This window comes from Gnatocerus cornutus, chromosome 10 (genome assembly GCF_029298725.1).
Source record: "Gnatocerus cornutus isolate USDA-ARS CGAHR chromosome 10, icGnaCorn1.1, whole genome shotgun sequence".
Lineage (NCBI taxonomy): Eukaryota > Metazoa > Arthropoda > Insecta > Coleoptera > Tenebrionidae > Gnatocerus > Gnatocerus cornutus.
In genome coordinates, this window is record NC_142242.1 from 7743602 (window position 1) to 7758667 (window position 15066).

Here is a 15066-nt window from a genome sequence, read left to right on the forward strand (position 1 = left end):
TCACCACTTAAGGGAGATAAAATTTGCAACAATTCATTTTCGGAGCCATTTAACCCACTGCGAAAATAACGAAGTTCTTCCCGTTGGTGCATTTTCAAGATTGTGCTGTGATTTAAATTGGTAAAAGACTGAAACTAACATATATCATGCCACAATCACGTTATTATATTATTCGCGTGGTCTCATCGTCCCAGAGTCGTACCAAGACACGCTCTTCCTTACCTCAACTAATGACAACATAAATAAAATCCTGAAGGAATTTGAACACTCCATTGATTTTTGCATTTAGCTATTGTTTCTGCACACACAAAGGCAATTCTAAATTGGATTAAACACCTAATTTAACTTTAATTTATTACGTTCTTAAAAGGCTCGTTTTAATTGTCATTTTTTTCCGAATAGAAAATCGCTAACGATGATGTGCCTGTGATTTATTAGAATTGAACTCGGTTACTGTCTTCTTTGGTCTTCAAATCGAAAGAAGAACATCTACTTCCGATGCGTCCGCGCATCGCGTGCTTGCATGAAGTTAAATTGTACCTAAATGTCGTTTCATTTTTTAACGTTCTGCAATTTACTAATTGCATTCTAATTAAGCGTCGTCGTTCACTTCAAAACGCGATGGATATTGCAGATGTTATGAATTTAGTTTAGTGAATGTTTTATAATGAGTTAAGTTGTAAACTCGTGTAATAAAAATGAAAGTGAAGTTCATACAATGAACAACGAATGAAGTTGTAAAAGTGATGACATGATGCATTCAACTTTATAAAGGAATAAAACGTGCATGTGAATATGTAATAGGGAAAATAATAAAAACATTAATTTAACAAGTTTATTTGGTAAATGAGACAATTAAAAACGATTTGTAACATTTCAGGCTAATTATATATCACAATTCCACAACATTCCTATTGTCTATCGGGGCAGAATTTTGAATGACTAGTTTAATGTAAATCGGTTAAACAAAGTTTTTACAATTAAAACCATAAAATAAGAGACACCCTAAGCAATAAAAATAATCAAAATCGTGCATTCCAAGATCAGTGCTTCTTTTCCTAAATACTAAATAACGAACTTATTACCAAAGGACACATTTATTGATGGGATTCATGGGCGCACCGGTCTGACATCCCCAAGCTTCTGCAAATTCTTTGGAGTTGGAAAGGGTTCCAATTACTCGAATTCGATTTGGACTGTGAACACCATCTACCAATTTGCTTTTTAGTGCACCTATAGTTGAATTGCCACACCATATCTGAAAATAAGAAATGATTTATAAAAAATTTGCTCGCAATTTTTAATATAAGCAGACAAAACAGATTTTGGGGAAATTACATTTTGAATCACAATCGCATTTTACGAAAATATAGCAAACCGTGACAAGATTTTCAGATTGGGTTTATTCGGAGGTTCCTTTGGGAAAACCCCGCTTAGACGAAAAGTATTATTAAATTGTCAAACCTGTGCAAAGCCAAGGAAAAACAATTGATCGGGCGTAACATCTGGAAGTCCTGGTAACCGTTGATGCATGGAATTTGTAACTGCTTCGCGTCGTTTGTATCCTTCAAAAGCTGCTCGTAGGCCACCATTATCCGCAATATTTTCACCTTGCGTGTTATATCCTTGCACCTATAAGAGAATTTCCAATTTTTGTTGCTTTTAACGTGAAACGTACGTGAAATGCATCGCCTAAATCGGGCATCGTATAATTGTTATATTGATCGATGATGCAGCGCACTTTGTCATGGTAATGATTCAGGGTTGCCGCCGACCACCATTGCTTCAAATTGCCATTCTCGTCGTATCTTCTCCCTAAAATAACACAGTTATCCACGGAAAAAATAACAACGAGTTAATTAACCTTGGTCATCGAATCCGTGAGTTACTTCGTGGCCCATAATGGCACCAATAGCACCATAATCAATAGCTCTGAAAGGTTGGATGCATTTAATCAACATAAGCTATAAAGCGAGACTTTCATAGCAATTTGATTGAAATTTCACTTTTTCGTCAAATTCCATGATTTACATGCAGTATAAAAATAGACAAGGTATTTTTGGAAAGAAATCCGTTTCCCGGTTTGCTCGAAATTTCTTTTTCCAATACAGAACACGGTCAATAAATCCCAGGAGAGAGTAATCTGATACTCACAACTGGATTCTCATTATGGGTCAGGAATAAAGCTGAAATTAGTTCTGTACTTACAATGATCTTACAGGAAGAAAACATGTAAAACACTCGAATTCTTTAAAACTCAAATTAAAATCGTTTAGAATATTAAGAAAAAGCGGAACAAATTTACCTTTCATGTTCAATTTTTTTTAATTAGTTATGGATATGATTATCAAACCTGTTATTATTTTTCTTATTATTATTCGAGTAAACATTTATTTAAAATTTTAGTGCACTTAAAAACGCCTTTAAAGCGATAAAATTAACAACTTTATAATTCTAAAATAATAATCATTTCCGTAAACAACTTTTCTGTTGTGGGATTGTTGAGCTTGGAGATTTCCAGTTTTGAAAATATTTATACTCAGTCACTAATTAATTAGAGTTGTTTCAACAATAGGCACTAAGTAGTTACAATAATTTGAGACTATTAAATAAATACGACGAAATGGAATAAATGGGAATTCAGCTGTGTCATTTAAAATGTATTCGCAATCTTCTTGTTTTCCAATAGCAGATTTTTTTTTATTTCTGTTACGTCTTAGATAATCTTTCTAGAATATTTGTGTACTTCACCGATATACCGGGTCTATATAAAAGAATTCACTTAAGATCCAGTGTGCTCTGGATAACAAAAAATTAAACCCATGGTCAATAGTGAATAATTTTACTGCTACCCGACGCGTATCAAATTTTGAAAGTATTTCATTGAGCGATTCTGCAGATTCTGAGTCAGTAAAATAACGCAACTCGAAACAAGATGTCATTTCTAAAATTTTGGTTCTAAATGTCGTAAATATACTATTTTGTTCTATTTTGAGCGTCTCTGATATGTGCGCGTAATTTCGATTTGCCCCTTCTGGTTGCCAACCCTTCATATCTGAATTGGTCTGAAAATGAGCAATTTGAGTTCGGTGTGTGTGACAGCTTTTGAAAAATTTGAAATGCCTCTAAATTCGCACATACCAGCTGTTCATGAAGATGATCTCCGGCTTTTGCTTATGTTAAAACGGAAATTTGACACTTAAATATTTCCATTCTTACTTGACATCGTTCATTTATGCAGGCGGTAAATTACTCAAAACACAACAGCCGACGCCACAACAAAGTGAGTTGGGTATAGCAGCGTTTACTTTGTACATTTTTGTGTTTTAGCTAAAGCAAAACCTGACAGATTGTGTCTTGGTAATTAATTTCCGACTTCCTTGTGTTGTTTAGAAATTAGACTGAATATTTCGGTGGTAAGATTATTAGATGAAAAAAGAAATATCTGGGGGACGTTTTTCGCAGCTGTCGATTTTGCGGTCGTTTTTAAACGACACAACGGAGATTGGATAGAAATGAGGCGAACAACAGATCAGCGAATGAATATTCTGTTGATGGTGAATTCACGATAGTGGAATAAGGGATTGGTTTAGTGTTTACTTACGCTATTCCGTTGCCGTAAAATGGTGGTTTTAAGATACCGGCTGGGAACGCTGAAAATTATTTTACAGATTTATACCATATTTTTTATTAGGTATATAAAAAGACTTACTGACAGAGTTCAGTGTTGCTGAATAAAATGCATTTACTGTTGTGGCTGAAGCTACCCATCTAAAACGATAAAATGTAATATCTCTTTACAATAAACTTGTGTGCTAGAATACCGATTACGATCAGGCTTTTTTCGAATACTTTGCAAGTTCCTTCGGACTGCTGCGTTCGTTAAGTTTAAGTAAGTGTCGAAGAGATTGTCTTCGATTACGTGTGCCTGAAATGGAGATATATATAAAATTGGGGTGAGCATTTTATGACACTAAAGGGCATAGTTAAAAGAAATTATATTTTTTATCTACAAGTTTGTTAGTAAAAAACTTTTATAACTTAGTTTAACTGTTCGTAGCAAAGAAACTATATACCAGAGCAGTGCCGCTTGCGATTTCCTTCACGAGATAATTTATGTAAATCTCCGTTCCGAAGAAAAATAGTTTCATTTTTCACCCACAATGTGAAACAATGATCACGTCATCTAACCTACTTTTTTGTAATGTTTGTCAAGTTGTGTAGCGTTCATAATCCATCCTGGGTATCCAACAAAAGCTCTGATTGCGTGTAGTTTAGTCAGCGTCTTTTCACGTGTGGTTCCATCCATCCAATCTAGCTCATGCACAGCATCTTCGAACGCTTTTCTTATGTCCTCCAGCATTTCTATAGCCTAGAATTTTAACCACAAACCTCGATGTACCATTTCATTTTAATTCAAATACCTTATCACGATGTTCCTTGTCAAAATGAGACCTGACATAAAGATAACTTAAGGCGAGACCAAAATTCGCGTTAACGTTACTAGTACATCCTTTCCATCTGGGAGTTCTACTCTGAAGGCCCAACAATTGTTGAGAAAATTCAAATCCCAACGATCGGAACTTTGTTAAAGTAAGAGGGGCTACTGTTGAGAATACGCTCCACCACAGGAACCTCTCTAGTAATACAATTACACATATTACAGGAATCCCTAAAGGAAACTACGTATTTTCCACACAAATACCATTCATAAATGTCACCAGGCTATATTTCACAACAACGCATTATTGTACACCCCATAAATAACAAGCAACATAAAAACTACATTTTCTAAACTTACCTATGATCAATTTATTTGTGTTTTTTAGTAAAATTGATAATTTTTGCAAATACGGTAGATCTAACAAGATTGCGGTATCTTTTCGTGGATTTAAAATCACCGTCGTGTCATTAAAAACTATGTTAAGGTATCTCGTCCAATTCACCTAAAAATTAATTCCAAGTACAAATCAGAATATCAACTAGAGTAAAATTAGTGTGCGATATAACTAGACAGATTGTTCCGATCTCCTCAATAAACTTTTCTTTTTTATTCCCAGGTTGTCATCTCGTTTTCATCCATGCTTCCACTTACCCACACCTCTTATTGATATTCAGAAGCATTCCTCTTCACATGAGATGCGCGCCAATTTTAATCAGTGTCAAGACGGATTTGATTTATTTTTATGTTCACCGAATACATTGTTTGCTTTTGTTTTGGAGTTTTACATAATTAACATTTTTGTGAGAACAGCCTGACAATAAAAAGAAAAGTTATTTCAATTTAGTGTGAAAATTAATTTAAGTGCATCTACGAATAGATAGAAGTTCTCTGCTTAAAATGAATGTCACTCACCGCCACGAATTTATGTGTAATTTACATCTAATTGCGTCTGGATGAACTTACAAATTTCCAAGATTCATTGTCAATTCCTGGACCGTTGGCCAACTCTATAAGGTTAACTTCGTGAAAAAGATGGTTGGGGCTGCGTCGAGTTTCAGAAGGGGTCATGACCTAAACATAACCCGGACTCAGCTTTATGTATATCTACCCACTTTTACACACATGTTGCAATATGATTTATATGACACGTGTATTTGCATTTGGTTGTACTGTGTTGTCAGACTTCACATGTTATCCACCAAAACTAATTTGATCGTAATTATGATTAATTTATTATTATTGGGAAACAATGCACGTAATTACTTAATCTAGACCTGATTTATAACCAGGGCTAGTTATTTTTCACGTCATTTTATTTTTCCAAACAATTCAAGTAATCAGGTAATCACGAATCGATCGCTCCTAATGGAGATCTTTATTTAACATCAGAATGGGATAAAATTACCTTTGCTATTTGCGTACTGAAGTTTACAATGTCTTCCGCGAAATACTCCACCCCTGTAAAGTTCGTATACGCTCTAAGCATCTGCGTGATGTACTTTTTATAGTTCTTTATTTCTGTTGAAAACTTCTCTGCTTGGAGCAAGTACCTCTCACCAAACCCTGGAGAGACTTGTTCAATCTGAAATAGATATATCGAATGACTAATGTACGAATACGAATTCCAACTTAATTTGGATTTTTTCTAAGAAAACTATTTATGTTTCTCAATCAAGCATAAAACATTAAACTAAATGGGTTAGAATCCGAAATATAATTTAATTTTAATCCGTAGCCCTATATGCTGATAGAACCCCAACTTAATTTAGGATTATCTTTATACTTCTGTTTTTATATGAAAAGATTTTAATCTGTGCAATAGAGTACGTGCCTACAGAAATTCGTTCTTCCGATCGATATTTACAAATAGGAGAGCAACGCTCAGTTTGTAGAAATTTAACAATAAATCCAATTACTCAGATAAACACTTCAATTTACTTTCAACGAACACGTTTTGAAGAAATTGCTTTTTAAGTTGGTTAAGTTATTTTATATATTGACGTCGTAATGCTACAAATTACTTCAATAGAATTAGACGCAATTTGCATATTTTTAGTTTTCATCGGTTTAATACTAACAACAATTTTATTCACAGATGAGTTCCTGACGTCTTCAGCTACATTCATTCCAATGAGCATGCTGACTCCGAGCAGTCGTCTCGTTTTTCCTACAGTAAATAACCAATCAAAATGATCGCTGCTGGAATTAACAGGAGGACTTGAAGATAATCCCACCGACTCCAGAATACTCTGAATTGGAGAAATGCCTTTTGTTTCCAGGGTCGCTAAAATGGAAAAAGTACCCTAAATTACATTTTAATAGAAAGTGACGGATCAATTTTGAGTAAATTGTCATTTTAACGATGTTATAAGAAAGTAGTAGTTGAGATGGCTTCCTCTCAAGTAAGAAATGCTGTTGTGTAGTCAAATCACGTGGTCTATCGAAATGTTCTAGAGCCGGTCGACCTACACTATAGCTATCCATCATCTCCACAGATCCTGTCATTTGTCACAGGCTACAACTTGTCACAAATATTCCGTTCGCGAATGTTTTATTGTTAAATTAATTTATTTTCGAATTTGTTCAACGTTTAAATGACTTTGAAAACTAGACTTTCAGGAGCGAGAATCGGAAATTTGGTTTGGACAGACGACAATAAACTTTTCTAATTCGCGTAACTTTTTTTACGATCAGTAATTGATATTAAACTTGACTCAAAAGATTGAAAAGTGTTGGGAAGTTATGAGAATCGTCCTGTATGTTAAGAAACGTATTTGTTGAAATTCAATTTTTTGTAACGGATCTTTGGCTCGGGGTGATAACATGGCCCAGTGGAGTTTTTTTCAATCCGATTTTTATGCTTTAAACTTGATTCTGTTGAATAGCGTATCGTTATTATTTTATATATTTCTCTGACAACTGGTAAAGCGAGATGGTTGTGCAGATTAATTTCGAAATATTACAGTAAAATTACACAAAGCCTCACACAGAGCAAAAACACCAATTGTTTTCGCCGTTTGAGCTTTTAAAAACATGTAATCGTGATGAGTTTTAGTAAAAACTAATTGAAAATTGTGAAGGGATCATGAGGGTTTAAGAGAGAGCGCAAAATTGCAATTTTTATTAAATTCTGTGTCACCTGTATCCATGCAAATTCTATATAAAGCTCTGGCTTTCTTTATTCCATCGAGTTCCGTGGAATTGTTGTTATTAATTTCGCCACCTCTCTCAAGAAGTTGCTTCATGTTTTGCATAAGAGATTCTCTAAGTGAAGCTAGTCGATCCCATGTGGCTGTCCAGTCAGGCACAGGATTCGATGTGATCCATCCACCACATGAATATTGATAAAAGTCGGTGCAAGGATCTGCGTCTCGATCCATTGCACGTAGAATATTCGAAGCTGAAATTGAATAATTACGACATTTGCAACAAACAAGTGCTGATCGAAGTGAAAACTTATCGCGGTAATAATAATACTGCACGTATTCCTGCGATAGCTTACCTGTGTTTACACATTGCTCGGAGAGGCAAAGATGCTCGTATTTTGATAATATTGGTGTTTTGACAAGCACGATTGCTGCTACTAGAAGCAGCAGGAGGTTGACTAGCAGAAAAATTATCAGCGGGAAGCGCAGGGACCCACCGGGCGACCTGCAATTTTCACGTTAATTACACTAGTCAACAAATTTTCGACGAAATCAGATCAGTTTTTTTAATTTACAACTCCTTATTTTACAGATTTAAGTAGTAATCTTAAGAGCACGACAAATATAAAGATATTCCCGATAGAAAAACCCCGATTGATTAGTTGTTATTCAACGACAAATTTAAATAATTGAACGACAGAGTATGAACGATGAAAAGAGGTGAATGTCAGACATTAATAATAAATTTTAGCGACAAAAAAATATGTGATCGACAATTAATGTTTTCTTCGACAGAATAGCTAAAATCGGCGACGAACAAACTTCACCTCGCAACAAGTAAATAAATTAAAAACGGCAAACTAATGTTTTCCAACAGATAAATTTTAGTTTGGACGACAAAATACAATTTTCCATACAAATGCAGTGTTCATTGTAAAAATCGAAGTAGGTAGTTTCAGAATTGAATGTTAATAAACAGGTAAGCTTATGTTAAAAAAAATATTATATTTTTATTTAAGAAGGATAAGTAAAAAAATACAAACTTTATAAAAAAATGAAGATAAAATAAATTCTTTATAAATATCATTCTAGAAAACAAAATATAAGAAACTACACAAGAAAAATTAGAAATTTACTGCAGAATAAATGCCTTCTTGGCCTTCGATGCTCTCCCTCTTTTGAGTTTTTGCCTTATAGACACTTGCTTAGCTGCAGCGGGTACAACCACAGCCTTTAATCGGATCTGCAAACCTAGGGCATGTTGGACATATAATTTTTCAAAAAAAATGGGCAAGTGGACGAAGATTTCTCTAAATTTTTGGTGTTAATATGTATTAATACACCAAATAGAATTGGAAGTTTATTTAAACTGTTGACACCTTATCATTTTCAGAATTTCTAGACATATTTCTGCAAATTTCAACACAATAATTTTGAACACAATTTTCAGTTGTAACAATAGGTTACCTACCAATTAATGTTGGGGAACAAATTGTTTTTGCTAGAAGCGAATGTCCTTATTATTGAGACAAATCAAACAAAAGGGGGGTTATGTTCTGATAGCAGTTCGCTAGAAGAAAGTAGATGCTTAGTTACATTCTGTCGTGCAAGATATTTCGATGATAAAAAATTATTTAATCTGGCATTATTGCATTCTGTCGTTGAAATTATTAAACAACCAGGTGAAATCAATTAATTGCCTGGAGAATATCTTCATTGTCTTGATAAATATAACTTGCCTCCCAATTTTTTTATTTTATGGGGAAATAAAATTTCACGTCGTTCAATTTTCTATTTTGTCGTTCTATACAGGGTCCGGCAACACTTGTGTCCACCCCCAAAATCGTCTTTAATTTTAAAGATAAAATTTTGAAAATTTGCATACGCTCACAGTTAACAAAGCTCAAGAAGCTGACGCAAAAATTTGTTTTTTATCACCAATAGTTTTGACGTCGCGACGCCTTAAAAATGTAATTTTTATTTAATTGTAAGGGTTTGTGATATCAACCCCTAATTTAATTTTTTTTGAATATAAATGTGTTAAAAATATCTCAGTTGTTATTTTAGATTCAATGCAAATTGTCTTCAAAATTTGAGAAAAAAATGCTGTTTTATCAAGTTAGTTTTCAATTTCATTACGTCAAAGTTGGGAACTACGTTTACACCCATCTGTCAACATCTTGTGTCACAAATTTTATGTATCCTTTGGTTCGCTTTAGATTGTAACAAAAGTCTTACTTGGTGAAATTGTCGCTTTGTCGATGTTAATTAACAATTTCTGGTGTCTATAAAGTGCAGCATGGCCGTGTTAATCAAAATTAACCTTTATAAGAGTGAATGAATTGACTTGTGAAATTTTGGTGTAAACGTAGTTTGCCACTGTGCTGTCATGATTTTAAAAACTAACTTGATAAAACAGCGTTTTTTTCGCAAATTTTAAACACAATTTGCATTAGATTTAAAATAAAAACTCAGATATTTGTATCACTGTTATGTTGAAAAAAAAATTGAATTCGCGAATATTTACGCAAAAACTCAAAAGTCGCTAAAAATTATACTTCTTAGGCGTCGCGACGCCAACCAAACCGTAATAAAAAACAAATTTTTGCGTCAGCTTCTAGAGCTTTGTCAACTATGAGCGTACGCAAATTTTCAAAATTGTAACTTTAAAATTAAAGACTATTTTGGGGGTGGACACAAGTGTTGCCGGACCCTGTATAAATAGTGTCTTACAACTAATAATTTGGTCGATTTTTCAATTGTTTCAAACGTTAATTTTATATTATCTGTCGTGCTGAAAAATGCCTCCTATTTTAAAACTTAAAATGTGTCTAGAAATGACGATTTTTAGACGCAGGAGCATTTTTTTTTTTAAGTCCGTTTATGAAATTTGTTCCTGTGAAAGTTTGACGTCTTCCGTCGTAATAGAAAATGACAAGTTCAATTAAAAATCCTCTCACTAATTCTGTCCATTACTTTTTTTCAATCTTTAAAGTTTAGAACGGTAGCAAAATGGTGTAATTGAAATTGGATCGTATTATACACGGATATAAATTTAATGCGGTCATAAAAAGAATGAAATGTTTTCACCGGACGTCTCGCTATTTAAAAGGGTTTCAACGACATTCACACCATATGACAGTCAAAATCGTATGTCATTGTATCTGTAAATACACGTCACTGGCAGAATGCTATCGTTGTTCTGTGTGGCGTTATTTTCATTACATAGCAATTTTGTTACATTTATCAGCTACTAGCAAACAAAGAATCCCGAAACAAAGTTATCGCCACTTATTTCCTAACCACAAAACCAGATTGAGCGTCATATGAATGCATGAAAAAATATCATTGATTTCAGTATCCCCCACTTAGACGAATTTAATTAATGAGTGGAGTATTGGAAGTGCCATCTTCAATATAAATATTTATTTTATGAGGGGCAGTATGAAGAAAATTTTCGTTCCTTTGTGCTGCGTAAACAATGAGTCATTTAATTGGTGAGAATCTTCAAGATGTTTACGCAAAACCGTTCAAAGAGGTACTAAAATAATTTCCTGGTTGGCTGATGAGCGACGTGTCAGCCCTTATTTTGGGGAAGGTAGACAGGGCAACACGTCGCATAATTGATGGTCCTGTTAAGTAGAAAAGGATAAGACTAAGATTATAGGGTTTCTTTGAATAAATCAGATCAGTTTCAAGCTTTTTGTTCATTCTCTCCAAATTTTACATTTATTCAAGACTCTTCAAAATATAATGGTGATGGACAGTTCGGACGGCGTGTTTGACATATCAATTAGTGCATTTAACACATTTCGCGTCCATTTTTGTTAAAAATATGCAATGTCGGCAAAATTTTCGTTGATGTACCAGCATTATAAACGCGGAAACGGTATTAATAAAAGTGCTACGTAGGGTGCGTCAGAGATCGTTAAACAAGGTTACAGCTCGTTTACTATAACTAAAGTTTTTGTGGAAGGGACTGAATTTGTTTGAGATGTTGTTTCACTTCGGACCTAACTTGTGATGGTTTGTCAATTATATACTTTCAAACAACCATCCTCTGTTAGCTAGTTCTTTTTCTAGGACGCTTCTTCAACCCTCTAATTCGCAACAAAGAATACTTATTGTTAGTTTGACGATTTAATTACCAAATTATTTGTATTGGTAGAGTTTAAAATCTAATCGTGCTGATCAGTTTTACTCCAGTGGGTTTCTAGAGATCCCACAAGTTTAAACGAGAAGAAAATTAGTCAATTACTTTCCTTTGATAAAGGTTTTGTTATTGAAGCACGACGCCTGTTTTTTGAGAAATTGCGCGGTCGTAATCATGACGTTGACAAAAAATAAAAGACAAAAGAGACAAGAAATTTTCTGAGATTTTTCAAATTACAACTTTGAGATCCGCTGAATTTTTATTTTCCCTTCCTGTAAACTCTCTAGCGATAAATACTTTCGATTGTCTTTAGTTTTAGTTTTTTTAAACGGATTAGATACCCAGAATACGCACTTTTTTATTAATCGCTCCACTAATAAAAGAATAACGTGGGGCCCAATCAAACCGTTTGAAAAAACGGACTTAATCTTACGTCACAGTGGTAATTTGCTTTTAATTTGTAAATGCTAACATTCACTAAATTCCGGGACTTGGGTCACAATGGTTATCGTATTATTGGTGCGACGCCAACGAGTTTGTTTGCTGTGGCGTCGTGCTATTAATTCTCTGCCTACATTTACACAACTAAATTATAACATAGCCCTTCTTGTTTTATTTAAGACTGTCAGCCAAGATGCAGTTTTGTTATGAACTGTGTTGGCGATTCATTTCCAAGTTTATAGCAAATTGGAACTTACCATTTATTGAGTTTATCGTTGGGGTTCTCGCCACCAGTATTGGATATTGATACCTGCAAATACATTTTTCGTAAATCTAAGTTATGTTTACATTCGGCTTCTTTTGATGTGCTTTCTAATTGTGGAGTTTGGGGTGGAATTAGTTCCGAAAGCGTACGACTCCGACAGAGGTCGCCATGAGTGTATTTATGTAGTGGAAAATAAAAGGACTGGGGAAAGAAATGGAGTTATTGTCACAAGAAATTTCCGACTAATTGAATTGTAATTTTTTAACACAGTTAGGTTTGAAATAATTAGTTAAATTAGGTGTCTTTAAGCTTCAGGTACACACTTCATTCTAGTGCTTGAAACTATTTATGTACGAAACTCCCTTAATGAAATCTAGTCGAGTTAGACAAAATTAATTAGTCTATCAAAGCCGAAACCGTTCTCATTCGATCTTGCGCCTTGTTAGAATTGTTAAACTTTAATTCCACCACTACCAGTCCCGAACGAAAAAATACCATCGTAAGAAATTAATTTATTAGATTGTGTTGTTTTCTCTTATGTAATTTCACTGCCATCAAGATCACTATCGTTAGAAATGAGCGAGTTTGTAACAAATTGCAATCACTTTCGTAGCTACCTCTGGTAATTACCAATTCCAAAAAAACCGACATTTTGTACTTTTTATTTACTAATTTACAATATCATTTTTTTGTTTCCGAAAGTGAACGTTCGATGTGTTGCGAGTAGATTGGAACTAAAAAAATGTGTGTTATTTTGTAAAGGCAACAACCTGTATACGAGAGCAAACGCGATTTTGATAAAAATTAATCAGAAAGTCTTAATTAGTTCATGGAAATGTAAGTTTGTGCAATTAGCAAATTCTCGCTTAATAAATCAAGTATAGATCGTTTATGTAATGGTGTTAATAAAACCGTGGAGATGAAAGTGTTTTACTTGCACTTTAACGCAAAATATCGATTTCGGATCTTCCGACAACACTAATCTGTTTGAAAAATGATGACTTTAATCCTTGTTAATTGATCAAAATAAATCGCACAGTTACTCGGAACGGCTCGGGAATTTTCTCAGGACCGAGGAACTATTTTCATCTCACAATTTAAGTTTTTAACGATAAATTACACTTACATGCATCACCACTTAACTTCCTTAAACACAGCACACAAACAGGTGAGCGCGAACTTAAATCCACCTTCACTTCTAACTTTATTTTATTATAATTCGTTTTTAAATTTGCGCGAAAGTTCGATTTTATTGAAGAATTTAACCGAGTTTATACTTCATGTTTTGATCTAATTGTGTAAGTCGATTTGTACAAACTGCAGAAAATTCCAAATCATTGCTGTGGAGCCCCCTCTGTGTAAAAGCCCCCTCTCACCAAATCGTGTGCACCGCTTACCGCGAAACATTTTTTTTTTATTTTAGAGTTGATGATGACATAACCGCGGTGTTACATTAAGATAATAGATTTCACTAAGTTTTATTTTTATTGGAAAACTGATTTTTTAGCCTAAATGTTGCGTTACGCAGACTGGTTTTCAAATAAATCAGATTGGATAAGATGAATAATTTCACTTCCTTGTAAAAGTTCCTTCCGTTATTAACACTATGGTCATTTGAATATTACATAATTACAAACATCCGAGCTGGAAATTACTTGTTTATTACATAATTGTCACATGTTTACTATATTTGATTGCGAAAAAACTTACAGATGATCACTAATAAAATTTCCACACTAATTTTAATAAACCTAGTTTTTTCGACCACTATTAAAATTGATTTGCCTTTTATTGAGCGAACACAAATATTTGCTCATTATTATATCATCACATTGAACTGCAATGCGTCATTGACACTCATCCCATTTTAAAATTGCAAAAATCATTGTTCAACCTTGGCAGTCGATACCTAAAATAAATCGATTTATTAATTGTCTCGGTGGACGGTGGCATACTTTGCTGAGTAATAAAATAACTGCACGAAATGTTATTGCGAAGTTTACGAATTTGAAATTTTGTTTTTGTCTGCAGTTATCATAAGAAAGTTTATTATAATTTGCCCGAAAAGTTGGAGCGGAAAACTTTACAGTTTTGTGGTACTCGCGAGTTTTTTAAGCGAAGTATGTTACTTAAATGTATAGAATTAACTGGTCACATTTTCTCATTTTCTGCGTCAATAATTGGGGAATTGGTGCACGACTTGTATGAATATCAACGTAAAAAGGTTTGTCGTAATAAATAAAGAAAGAGGAGCGCTCTGATTTTTACAAGTTTGCGGCGCCAATAAAATGATTCTTCAGCTGGTAGTTTTGAAAATCTCTTCCGCAGTATAAACTCGCTAGCATCAAATTAAAGTCATTATAACTGGTTCTTGACCAATAACGCTGCTATATTAAATTTGGAGAGGTCAGTGCAGCGATGTGGATTCCAACCTTAATAAAAGTAAAAGTAGTAAGTTTGCCGAGATAGTAAACATCATGATAACAATTATTAGATGGCGCTTTTATTAGTTCTAGAGTTTCCTATAGTTCCTAGTCAATGAACTTGTTTCCGGGTTGGCAACGCGATTATACCGACTCGAGAGAATGTCCGTTTACATGATTTAGATTTCATATTT

At 34.0% G+C, this 15066-nt stretch overlaps 1 protein-coding gene across 1 annotated transcript; it reads right to left on the minus strand.

Moving 5' to 3' along the window:
* Positions 1-821: 821 nt before the first annotated feature.
* On the minus strand, positions 822-13752 carry LOC148167581 (endothelin-converting enzyme 1-like). Its single transcript, XM_088047554.1, has 17 exons — positions 13576-13752; positions 12442-12494; positions 7947-8095; positions 7584-7844; positions 6523-6728; positions 5850-6026; positions 5408-5515; positions 4802-4946; positions 4425-4639; positions 4196-4372; positions 3825-3928; positions 3713-3771; positions 3605-3653; positions 1865-1932; positions 1679-1815; positions 1465-1632; positions 822-1258 (listed from the first exon to the last, which is right to left on the minus strand). The coding sequence occupies exons 1-17, from the start codon at positions 13579-13581 to the stop codon at positions 1082-1084; spliced, it is 2259 nt and encodes a 752-aa protein (XP_087903680.1). The 5' UTR covers positions 13582-13752; the 3' UTR covers positions 822-1081.
* Between the last annotated feature and the right edge of the window lie 1314 nt (positions 13753-15066).

Coding starts and splice junctions, on each gene's coding strand:
- LOC148167581 (XM_088047554.1), bottom strand. Junction 6,027..6,522: donor CATCTGTGAATAAAATTGTT/GTTAGTATTAAA, acceptor TATCTATTTCAG/ATTGAACAAGTCTCTCCAGG. Junction 1,933..3,604: donor TTTTACGGCAACGGAATAGC/GTAAGTAAACAC, acceptor CCAACCTTTCAG/AGCTATTGATTATGGTGCTA.